The 12,583-nt window shown below is 47.7% G+C and overlaps 1 protein-coding gene across 1 annotated transcript; it reads left to right on the top strand.

The window, feature by feature from the left end:
* Positions 1-6,780: 6,780 nt before the first annotated feature.
* On the top strand, positions 6,781-12,242 carry LOC121136516 (the record flags this gene model as incomplete). The annotated part of the gene is given in 4 exon segments (XM_040737067.1): positions 6,781-6,931; positions 8,814-9,907; positions 9,909-11,019; positions 11,113-12,242. Coding segments are annotated over 4 exon segments (3,486 nt in total), but the record flags the coding sequence as incomplete, so codon positions are not given.
* Between the last annotated feature and the right edge of the window lie 341 nt (positions 12,243-12,583).

Genomic DNA, 12,583 nt, shown 5'->3' with positions numbered 1-12,583 from the left:
GTGAGATGGTATCTCAGAGTTGCTTTGATTTGCATTTCCTGGATGGCTAAGGATGTTGAGCACTTTCTCAAGTGCCTCTCAGCCATTTTAGACTCCTCTATTGAAAACTCTCTATTTAGTTCTGCAGCCCACTTCTTAATTGGGTCCTTTGCTGTTTTGGAGACTTGCTTCTTGAGTTCTTTGTAAATTTTGGAGATCAACCCTCTGTCAGATGTGGGATTAGTGAATATTTTTTCCCATTCTGTGGGCTGCCTTTTTGTCTTGCTGACTGTGTCCTTTGCCTTACAGAAGCTTCTCAGTTTCAGTAGGTCCCATTTATTAATTGTTGATCTCACTGTCTGTGCTACTGGTGTTATGTTCAGGAAGCTGTCGCCTGTACCAATTCGTTCAAGGGTACCACCCACTTTCTCTTCTAAGAGGTTCAGTGTGGCTGGATTTATGTTGAGGTCTTTGATCCATTTGGACTTAAGTTTTGTGCATGGCGATAAACATGGATCGATCTGCATTCTTCTACATGCCAGTCTCCAATTATGCCAGCACCATTTGTTGAAGATGCTTTCTTTATTCCATTGTATATTTTTAGCTTCTTTGTCAAAGATCAGATGTTAATACCCGGATTTTCAATTCGATTCCATTGGTCTGCCTGTCTATTTTTGTGCCAATACCAAGCTGTTTTCAGGACTATAGCTCTATAATAGAGCTTGAGGTCAGGGATAGTGATGCCTCCGGACGTTGCCTTGTTGAACAGGGTTGTTTTGGCTATCCTGGGTCTTTTGTTTTTCCATACAAAATTGATTATTGTTCTTTCAAGGTCTGTGAAGAATTGTGCTGGGATTTTAATGGGGATAGCATTGAATCTGTAGATTGCTTTTGCCAGGATTGCCATTTTTACTACATTGATCCTACCTATCCAAGAGCATGGGAGATCTTTCCATTTTCTGAGGGCTTCTTTAATTTCTTTCTTTAAAGATTCAAAGTTCTTACGATACAGGTCTTTCACTTGTTTGGTTAGCGTTACCCCAAGGTATTTTATGTTGTTTGTGGCAATTGTAAAGGGTGATGTTTCTCTGATTTCTCTTTCAGCCCTTTTATCATCTGTATATAGTAGGGCTACTGACTTTCTTGAGTTGATCTTGTAACCTGCCACTTTGCTGAAGGTGTTAATCAGCTGTAAGAGTTCCCTGGTAGAGTTCTTTGGGTCATTGATGTAAACTATCATATCGTCTGCAAACAGTGAAAGTTTGACTTCTTCCTTCCCAATTTGTATCCCCTTGATCCCCCTTTGTTGTCTTATGGCAATAGCTAGAACTTCAAGTACCATGTTGAAAAGGTATGGAGAGAGTGGACAGCCTTGTTTTGTTCCTGATTTTAGAGGAATTGCGTTGAGTTTCTGTCCATTTAGTTTGATGTTGGCTGTTGGTTTACTGTATATGGCTTTTATTATGTTTAAGTATGTCCCTGTTATCCCAGATCTCTCCAAGACCTTTATCATGAAGGGGTGTTGGATTTTGTCAAAGGCTTTTTCAGCATCTAGTGAGATGATCATGTGATTTTTGTTTTTCAGCTTGTTTATATGGTGGATTACGTTGATGGATTTTCGCATGTTAAACCATCCCTGCATCCCTGGGATGAAACCTACTTGATCGTGTTGAATGATTGTTTTGATGTGTTCTTGTATCCGATTTGCCAGTATTTTATTGAGTATTTTTGCATCAATGTTCATGAGGGATATTGGTCTGAAGTTCTCTTTCTTGGTTGTAAATTTGTGTGGCTTGGGGATCAAGGTTATTGAAGCCTCATAGAAAGAGTTTGGCAAAGACCCTTCTGCTTCTATTGTGTGGAACACTTTGAGAAGAATTGGTATAACCTGTTCTTTGAATTTCTGGTAGAATTCTGCACTGAGGCCATCTGGACCTGGACTTTTTTGGGTTGGGAGACTTTTGATGACAGCTTCTACTTCCATAGGGGTTACAGGTCTATTTAAATTGCTTATCTGTTCTTGATTTAGTTTTGGCAAATGATAGCTGTCCAGGAAGTCATCCATTTCCTTTAAATTTTCGAATTTTGTGGAGTACAGGTTTTCAAAGTATGACCTAACGATTCTCTGGGTTTCCTCAGAGTCTGTTGTTATGTCCCCATTTTCATTTCTGATTTTGTTAATTTGCGTGTTCACTCTCTGCTGTTTGGTAAGTTTGGACAAAGGTTTGTCTATCTTGTTGATTTTCTCAAAGAACCAACTCTTCGTTGCATTGATTCTTTGTATTGTTTTCCTGGTTTCTACTTTGTTGATTTCAGCCCTCAATTTGATTATTTCCTGGCGTGTACTTCTCCTGGGGGAGTTTGCTTCTTTGTGTTCTAGAGCTTTTAGCTGTGATGTTAATTCTCTGGTATAACTGTTTTCCTGTTTCTTCATGTGAGCACTTAGTGCTATGAACTTCCCCCCGTAGCACTGCTTTCAAAGTGTCCCATAGGTTTGGGTATGTTGTGTCTTCATTCTCATTGAATTCGAGGAAGTCTTTAATTTCTTTTTTTATTTCCTCTTTGACCCAGGGATGGTGCAGTTGAGCATTATTCAATTTCCATGAGTTTGTAGGTTTTCTGCAATTTGTGTTGTTGAATTCTAATTTTAAGGCATGGTGGTCTGATAAGATGCATGGAGTTATTCCAATGTTTTTGTAGCTGCTGAGGTTTGATATGTTGCCAAGTATGTGGTCGATTTTTGAGAAGGTTCCATGTGGTGTTGAGAAGAAGGTATATTCTTTTTTATGTGGATGAAATGTTCTATAGATATCTGTTAATCCCAGTTGGGTCATTACTTCTATTAGACCCTTTGCTTCTTTGTTGAGTTTCTGTCTGGTATTCTTGTCTAGTGGTGAGAGTGGTGTGTTGAAATCTCCCACTATAACTGTGTGGGGCTTTAGATGAGATTTAAGTTCTAATAATGTTTCTTTAACGAATGTGGATGCCTTTGTATTGGGGGCATAGATGTTCAGGATAGATACTTCATCTTGGTGGGTTTCACCTGTGATGAGTATGTAATGACCTCCTTCATCTCTTTTGATTGATTTTATTTTAAAGTCCAGATTGTTAGATATTAGGATTGCTACCCCTGCTTGTTTCTTGGGTCCATTAGATTGAAAATTTTTTCCCAACCTTTAACTCTCAAGTAATGTCTGTCTTTGAGGGTGAGGTGTGTTTCTTGTATGCAGCAGAAGGAAGGGTTCTGTCTTCGAATCCATTCTGCTAGTCTGTGTCTGTTTTTGGTTGAGTTAAGGCCGTTAATATTGAGGGATATTAATGACCATTGATTGCTCATCCTTCTTCGATTTGCGATGGTTGTTGTTGGTGGAATTATGGGTGGAATTTCACCCCTTTGTTCTTTTGGCTGTTGGTAGAGAGGGATTCTCTAATGCTTATGTTTTTCTGGTTGTTGTTAGCTTCCTTGGGTTGGAGTTTTCCTTCCAAAATTTTCTGTAGGGCTGGGTTAGTGGACACATATTGGTTGAATCTAGTTTTGTCATGGAATATCTTGTTTTCTCCGTCTATAGTGATTGAGAGCTTTGCCGGGTATAGTAGTCTGGGCTGGCACCCATGGTCTCTTAGTGTAGGTAGAATATCTATCTAGGACCTTCTGGCTTTCAGAGTTTCCATGGAGAAATCAGGTGTAATTCTGATAGGTCTGCCTTTATATGTTACTTGACCTTTTTCCTTAGCTGCTCTTAATATTCTTTCTTTATTCTGTATGTTTGGGGTCTTGATTATTATGTGGTGAGGGGATTTTTTTGTGGTCCACTCTATTTGGTGTTCTGTAGGCTTCTTGTACCTTCATTGGCATGTCTTTCTTAAGGTTGGGAAAGTTTTCTTCTATGATTTTGTTGAATATGCCTTCTGCCCCTTTGAGGTGGATTTCTTCTCCTTCTTCTATACCTATTATTCTTAGGTTTGGTCTTTTCATGGTGTCCCATATTTCCTGGATGTTTTGTGTTAAGGATTTGTTGGACTTAAGGTTTTCTTTGGTTGATAAATCCATTTCTCCTAATGTATCTTCAACACTTGAGATTCTCTCTTCCATCTCTTCTATTCTGTTGGTAATGCTTGTATTTGTAGTGCCTGACTGTTTGTCCAGCTTTTCTATTTTCTGCCTTTCTTCAGATTGTGTTATTTTTAGTGTCTCTATTTCAGTTTTTAACCCTTGCAGCGTTTGCATTGCTTCTTGCAATTTTCTGTTTATCTGTTCGTCCGTTTGTTGCCTTTTATGAATTTTTTGGTTTGTTCTTTCTTCCATTTCTTGCATTTTTTGGCTTGCTTTTTGTTCCATTTCTTGGATTTTGTGCTTTGTTTCTTCTTACATTTCCTGCCTTTTTTGGTTTGTTTCTTCTTCAATTTCTTGCATTTTTTGCTTTGTTTCTTCTTCCATTTCCTGCCTTTTTTGGTTTGTTTCTTCTTCAATTTCTTGCATTTTTTGCTTTGTTTTTTCTTCCATTTCTTGCATTTTTTGCTTTGTTTCTTCTTCCATTTCCTGCCTTTTTTGGTATGTTTCTTCTTCTAATTCTTGCATTTTTTGCTTTGCTTTTTCTTCCATTTCTTGCATTTTTTTGCTTCATTTCTTCTTCCATTTCGTGCCTTTTTTGGTTTGTTTTTTCTTCCAATTCTTGCATTTTTTGGTTTGTTTTTTCTTCCATTTCTTTGAGGGATTTCCCAATATCCTCTTTTAGGGCTCTATCATTTTCATGAAAGTGCTTTTAAGGTCGTTCTCTTCTGCTTCCTTCGCGTTAGAATATTGGGGTCTTGCTGGTGTGGAGTCTCTAGAATCTGGCGGTGTCATATTTGTTTTTCTGTTGCTGACTGTGTTTTTGTATTGTCTCTTTCCCATCTCTTCTTCTAGTGGGTGCAGAAAGAGCCCCTTCCTGGTATGGGGACCAGAGTTCCCTTTTGGTGGGTGCTAGTAAGTCCAGTAATCTGGTGGTTCTTCTATACCTTGTCCAAATGCTGGTCCGTGGGTGGAGAAGAAGAACAGGAATCTGGGGTGCTTAGCCTCCTACCTGGTCCCCTGGACCCTATGCTGGGTCCTGTTGTACCTGATCCGGAACAGCTACTCCCCTGGTCTCCCTGGCTCCTCTAGTTTCCTGGTCTCTTTGGTGGGAGAGAAGATCTGGAGTCTGGGGTGCTTGGCTCCCGCTGGGATTGGGAGCTCTGTGCAGTTCCCAGGCGATCTGCAGGCTCTGGAACACTGGCCGGGAAGCTGGCCTGTTTACCTGATGCTACCAGAGGGACAGCTACTTCCCTGTACTCCCAGCCTCCTCTTGTTTCCTAGTCTCGTTGGTGGAGAGAAGATCTGGAGTCTGGGGTGCTTGGCTCCCACCGGGATTGGGAGCTCTGTTCAGCTCCCAGGCGATCTGCAGTCTCTGGAACACAGGCCGGGGAGCCGGCCTGTTTACCTGATGCTGCCGGAGGGACAGCTACTTCCCTGTACTCCCAGCCTCCTCTCGTTTCCTAGACTCGTTGGTGGGAGAGAAGATCTGGAGTCTGGGGTGCTTGGCTCCCGCCAGGATTGGGAGCTCTGTGCAGTTCCCAGGCAATCTGCAGGCTCTGGAACACAGGCCGGGAAGCTGGCCTGTTTACCTGATGCTCCCGCCGGGATGGGAGCTCTGTGCAGTTCCCAGGCGATCTGCAGGCTCTGGAACACAGGCCGGGAGGCCGGCCTGTTTACCTGATGCTGCCGCAGGAACAGCTGCTTCCCTGTATTCCCAGCCTCCTCTCGTTTCCTGGTCTCGTTGGTGGAAAGAAGATCTGGAGTCTGGGGTGCTTGGCTCCCGCCGGGATTGGGAGATCTGTGCAGTTCCCAGGCGATCTGCAGGCTCTGGTGAAAGACCCCGGCCCATCACAGGCAGCTGAGGCTTATGGAAAATTCCTTTCCCCCACAGCTCAGCCGAATAGTCATTTTTTTATCAGAAGGGAGCTCAGCTCAAGGTCTTCACAGCTGAATAGTCACTACTATCTCTGTCCAGGCAGGGACACAGGTGTCTATGGTCTGCATAGCATCTGCATAGCCAGCCCAGAAAGATTGGGCAGGCACAGAGACCTATTGTTCTTCAGATAGGGCCAAGGCCGAGACTTGAGTTCCAAGCAAAACCTCAATTGCCCTCGTTCTGAGCCCCGGCCTCATTTACATTGCCCAATCAGGGTCCTGTAACTAGGCTTCTTGCTTCTGTACTCCGCTTTTTGCTATAAAAGGACCCCTGAGTCCCCAGCTCGGGGCGCTCAGCCCCCCCAAGACTGAGACGCCCGGGTACCCGTGTGTAAATTAAGCCTCTTGCTGTTGCATCGAAGTTTGTGGTCTCGCTGTTCCTTGGGTTCGGATTTCCCTCCCGTGAAAGTCCCCCGCCTGGGGTCTTTCATTTGGTGCGTTGGCCGGGAAACGGAGACCCCACCCAGGGACCACCGACCCACTTCTGGGAGGTAAGAATTGTCCGGACTAAATTTCTGTTATTTCTGTTGTCTGCTGTCTGTCTATGCCTGTTCTCGCGCCTGCGTTTGTAGTATACAGCTGTATGCATTTGTATTTGCAGCTCCAGGAGACGTCCTGGTAGCGTTTGGAGTACTCATTTGTTTGGGGTAGATATCAATCTGCCCCGTTTGTATTTGGAGTACTCATTTGTTTGGGGTAGATATCAATCTGCCCCGTTTGTATTTGGAGTACTCATTTGTTTGGGGTAGATATCAATCTGCCCCGTTTGTATTTGAAGTTCTTGTTCTTAGGGACTCGTTTGTTTGGGGTAGATGCCTAGGAATCTGCCACGTTTGTTTGGGGAACCCCCGCTGACAGAGGGATTTTCCATTCTGGTAGGGGACGAGGACGAGAGGCCCCCGACCTCGAGCCCAACTGAAGTTTTGCTTTCGACTCTACATCGAAGCCGCGCAGCGAAAATCTGTTCGTTTTTGTTTCTTATTTGTTTGTTTGTCTTAGTCATCACTCTCGAGAAGATTGGCCAGACAGTTACCACTCCACTCAGTTTGACCCTTTCACATTGGCCACAGGTTCAGGAGTATGCTCGTAACCGGACTGTCGATGTGCGCAAGAAGGAATGGATCACCTTTTGCTCTTCCGAGTGGCCAGCTTTAAATGTTGGCTGGCCCCGGGATGGCACCTTTAACTCTCAAATTATCTTCCAGGTGAAAGAGAAAGTGATGGATCCTGGGCCCCACGGACGTCCGGACCAAGTGCCCTACATAGTCACCTGGGAAGCGTTAGTTCGTAACCCTCCTACATGGGTGCGTCCCTTTGTGCACCCCGGAGGGTCCCCCTCTCCCTCTTCCCTAACCCCCGCCAATTCCAAACCATCCGCACCCTCCCTTCCGCCCCCTTTGACCCCCTCCCCGTATCCTCAGTCCTCCCATTCTGGCCTGTACCCCACCGTAACTAAGCAGAAAGAGAAAGAAAGAGACCCCAAAGTCCTCCCTCCAGAAGACGGTCTCCTGCTGGATTTACTGACGGAGGAACCCCCACCGTACCAGGCTCCTCCGGCAGGTCAACCGGCGGCAGCTGAGGCCGCAGCAGCAGGTGAGGCCCAACCTTCGCCTCCCACCGACCCGGAGCCCTCACCTATGGCCTCTAGACTGCGAGGCCGCAGGGAGCAGCCTGCTCCAGATTCCACTGCCCTGCCCCTCCTGACGGGCCATGATGGCCAATTACAGTACTGGCCATTTTCTGCCTCTGATCTTTATAACTGGAAAAATAATAACCCCTCCTTTTCAGCAGATCCTGTGAGACTGACTGATTTATTGGAGTCGGTTCTTACTACCCACCAGCCCACCTAGGACGATTGCCAACAGCTTTTACAGGTCCTCCTCACTTCGGAGGAAAAACAGAGGGTCCTTCTTGAAGCCCGGAAGAATGTTCCTGGGGCAAATGGACAACCTACGCAGCTCCCAAATGAAATTGATGCTGCTTTTCCCCTCGACGGCCCAGACTGGGACTTCACCACTGAGGCAGGTAGGACCCATCTACGTCTTTATCGCCAGTTGCTTGTAGCGGGTCTCCAAGGGGCAGGTAAGCGTCCTACCAATTTGGCCCAGGTAAGACAGATAGTTCAGAAGGCAGAGGAATCGCCAGCCGCATTTTTAGAGAGACTTAAGGAGGCTTACAGAATGTATACTCCATATGACCCTGAGGAGCCCGGGCAAGCTACTAGCCTGACCATGTCCTTCATTTGGCAGTCGTCCGCTGACATCAGAAACAAATTGCAGCGGCTAGAGAATTTACAGGGTTATACATTACCAGATATATTAAAAGAGGCGGAGAGCATCTTTAACAAGAGAGAAACACAGGAGGAAAGGGAAGAGAGATGGAGAAAAGAGGACCAAGAAAGGGCAGAACGTCAGAGACAGGAAATGGAAGAAAGAGAGATAGAGAGGGACGAGAAGCATAATAGAGAGATGACTAGACTGTTGGCCACAGTAGTCGCAGAGCAGAGACAGGATAGGCAGAGAGAGGGACAAAGAGGGCCTCGCCTAGAAAGAGACCAGTGTGCATATTGCAAGGAGAGAGGACACTGGGCTAGAGAATGCCCCAAGAACAAGAAACAAAGAAGGACATTTCAAAGGCCAAAACCCCGTTCTCAGACCTCTGACCTCCTGAGCCTCGAAGATTAGGGAGGTCAGGGCCAGGAGCCCCCCCCCCCCCCCCCCGAGCCCCGGATAACCATACCAGTAGGGGGGGCACCCGGTCACCTTCCTGGTCGACACGGGGGCTCAACACTCTGTTCTAAATCGGTCACCCGGCCCCCTGAGCCGACGAACTGCCTGGGTACAAGGGGCTACCGGTGGGAAGCAATATCGATGGACCACGGACCGCCAGCTCCACCTAGTGACCGGTAAGGTGATGCACTCCTTTTTACATGTTCCTGACTGTCCATACCCCCTCCTGGGTCGAGACCTCCTAATGAAGTTAAATGCTCAAGTACATTTCGAGAAAGCCAACATAAGAGTCACGGGGCCAGAAGGGGCCCCACTCACGGTGCTGACCATAGTCTTAGAAGAGGATTATAGAATACATGAGCCCAAGGATGACTCTTTTAAGGTCGAGGACCGCTGGCTGACCGACTTTCCCCAGCCCTGGGCAGAGACTGGAGGAATGGGACTAGCCCTCCAGCAGGCTCCCATCATAGTCCATTTAAAGGCATCTGCTCTCCCGGCCTCCATTAAACAATATCCTATGCCCCAGGAGGCCCGCGATGGGATCAAACCTCACATTAGGAGGCTACTGGAGCAGGGCATTCTAACTCCCTGCCGGTCCCCCTGGAACACTCCCCTGCTGCCAGTCAAAAAGCCCGGAACCAATGACTATAGGCCGGTCCAGGACTTCCGGGAAGTCAATAAGCGGGTTGAGGACATACACCCCACGGTCCCCAATCCCTATAACCTCCTGAGTGGACTGCCACCTGACTATGTTTGGTACTCAGTCCTGGATTTAAAGGATGCCTTCTTCTGCCTGCGGTTACACAAAGACAGTCAGCCACTGTTTGCCTTTGAATGGCAGGATGCAGACCTGGGAATCTCGGGACAACTTACATGGACTAGGTTGCCCCAAGGGTTCAAAAATAGCCCCACCCTCTTTGATGAGGCCTTGCATCAGGATTTGGCCGGATTTAGAGTCCACCACCCTGAGGTCATCCTCTTACAATATGTGGATGACATCCTGATAGCCACCAAAACAGAGGAGGAATGCCTTAGGGGGACAGAAGCTCTCTTAAAGACTTTAGGAGACTTGGGGTACAGGGCCTCTGCCAAGAAGGCCCAAATCTGCCGGACCCAGGTCACCTACTTGGGGTACAAAATCCAGGATGGAAAACGTTGGCTAACAGAAGCCCGCAAACAGGCCATACTTGATATCCCTCCTCCCAAGACCCCCCCGAAAACTGCGGGAATTCTTGGGAACAGCAGGTTTCTGTAGACTGTGGATCCCCGAGTTTGCGGAGATGGCAGCACGCCTGTACCCCCTCACCAAGACGGGGGCTGTTTTGACTGGGGGGGAGAGCCAAGAAAAAGCCTTCATGGACATCAAGAAGGCTCTGCTCTGCTCCCCAGCTCTGGGGTTACCTGATCTGACTAAACCCTTTGACTTATTCGTGGCTGAGCAAGAGGGTTATGCGAAGGGGGTCCTAACTCAAAAACTTGGGCCCTGGAGACGACCGGTCGCCTACCTATCTAAGAGATTAGATCCCGTAGCATCAGGATGGCCCCCATGTCTCCGCATGATCGCCGCCACCACAGTTCTCATAAAGGACTCTCACAAATTGACTTTGGGGCAGCCTTTGACTATCTATGCCCCCCATGCTATGGAGGCGGTTATCAGACAGCCACCGGGCCGCTGGCTCACCAATGCCAGGATGACTCATTACCAGACTCTGTTGCTGGACAAGGACCGAATTCACTTCGGGGCTCCGGTGACCCTAAACCCCGCCTCGCTACTCCCCCTTCCCGGGGAAGTAGAAACTCATGACTGCTTGCAGGTCCTGGCTGAGGTCCATGGGACGAGAGCTGACCTCACGGATCAACCCCTCCCCAACCCCGACCATGTCTGGTTCAATGACGGAAGCAGCTTTGTACATCAAGGAGAGCGGAAAGCCGGTGCTGCAGTGACAACTGAGTCAGAAACAATTTGGGCCGAGGCCCTGCCGCCAGGAACATCGGCTCAACGAGCAGAACTGATTGCCTTAACACAGGCCCTGAGATTGGCAGAAGGTAAGAAACTCACTGTCTACACAGACAGCCGCTATGCTTTTGCCACCGCTCACATCCATGGTGAAATTTATAGGCAAAGGGGGCTATTGACCTCAGAGGGCAGAGACATTAAAAATAAAAAGGAAATCCTGGCCCTCTTAGAGGCTCTGCACCTCCCAACCGCCCTCAGTATCATACATTGCCCAGGGCATCAGAAAGGCGACAGCCCAGTTGCCCGGGGAAACCGGAGGGCAGACCTGGCCGCCCGGGAGGCTGCCCTGGCCTTGGAAAGCAGCAGTCACCTCCTTCAGGCAGCTGTAGTCCCTGTAACTAATGAGGCTTCCGAGAAGACCTCCCCGTCATGGGACTATGAGATAAAAGACATCAAAGCCATGAAAAGACTGGGGTCGACCCGAGTACATGATGGTCTCTGGACCTATCAAGGAAAAACTGTCCTTCCCCGCCTAATGACTAGATATCTGGTTAACAGCCTACACAAACTCACTCATTTGAGCTTCAGGAAAATGAGAGAACTGTTAGCCCGGGAAGAAAATACTCGCCACCTGTTGGGAATAGAAGAAATAATAAATCAAGTGACTGAGCAATGTGACGCCTGCGCCCGCGTCAATATGACCAGGCTAAAGCTACCCATGGGGACTCGAGCTCGTGGGCACCGGCCTGGGGTGCATTGGGAAATAGATTTCACAGAAATCAGACCAGGAAAATATGGATACAAGTACCTCCTGGTTTTTGTTGACACCTTCTCGGGATGGACTGAAGCCTACCCCACCAAGCACGAGACTGCAAAGGTGGTCACCAAGAAACTTCTTGAAGAAATCTTCCCCCGTTACGGAATGCCACAGGTATTGGGGACAGACAACGGGCCTGCCTTTGTTTCTCAGGTAAGTCAGTCTGTGGCCACCTTGTTGGGGATTGATTGGAAATTACATTGTGCTTATCGACCCCAAAGTTCAGGGCAGGTAGAGCGAATGAATAGAACCATTAAGGAGACTATAACTAAATTATCGCTTGCAGCTGGCACTAAAGACTGGGTCCTCTTGCTCCCCCTTGCCCTCTATCGTGCCCGGAATACACCGGGCCCCCATGGCCTCACCCCCTTTGAAATTCTATATGGAACCACCGTTCCCTTTGTTCAGTTCTTTGACCAAGATATTTCTGACTATGCCAATTCCTCCTCTCTTCAAGCTCACCTGCAGGCACTCCAGCTGGTCCAGCAGGAAGTCTGGAAGCCTCTGGCCCAAGCCTACCGAGACCAGAGGAGACATCCTATCGTCCCTCACTCCTACCACGTGGGAGACAGCGTTTGGGTCCGGCGCCACCAGGCTAAGAACCTTGAACCCCGCTGGAAGGGACCATACACGGTCCTGTTGACCACCCCTACTGCTCTCAAGGTGGACGGGATTGCTGCTTGGATACACGCCTCGCAGGTAAAAGCTGCCTTCCCTGAGGATCCGGACTCAGGATGGAAAGCTCAACGCACTCAAAATCCTTTAAAAATAAAACTTACCCGCTCCCCTCCCTCCTGCTAATAGCCCTCCTCATAAAATCAAGCACTGGTGTGGCCTCCAGTCCCCATACCGTTTATAAATTAACCTGGGAGGTTCTCTCCCAAATGGGGGAGGTCATTTATGCTGTCACGGAACCACATGCACTTGGGACATGGTGGCCTACTCTATGGCCTGAATTTTGTGATTTAGTAGCAGGGTTGGACACTTGGGACATTCCCCATTGCCACCCAAAGGCATGCGCCAGTGGTTCCCACCTTTACAGACGTCGATGTACATTCATATTTGTGGACTCTAGAGAAACCACCCCTGGGTGTGTTAGTCGCAGAGCCAGA

The sequence above is a fragment of the Mesocricetus auratus genome, unplaced genomic scaffold (assembly GCF_017639785.1).
Source record: "Mesocricetus auratus isolate SY011 unplaced genomic scaffold, BCM_Maur_2.0 Super-Scaffold_100676, whole genome shotgun sequence".
In the NCBI taxonomy this organism is placed as follows: Eukaryota; Metazoa; Chordata; class Mammalia; order Rodentia; family Cricetidae; genus Mesocricetus; species Mesocricetus auratus.
Note: the sequence above shows the minus strand (reverse complement) of the source record. Positions and strands in the feature narration are given on the sequence as shown.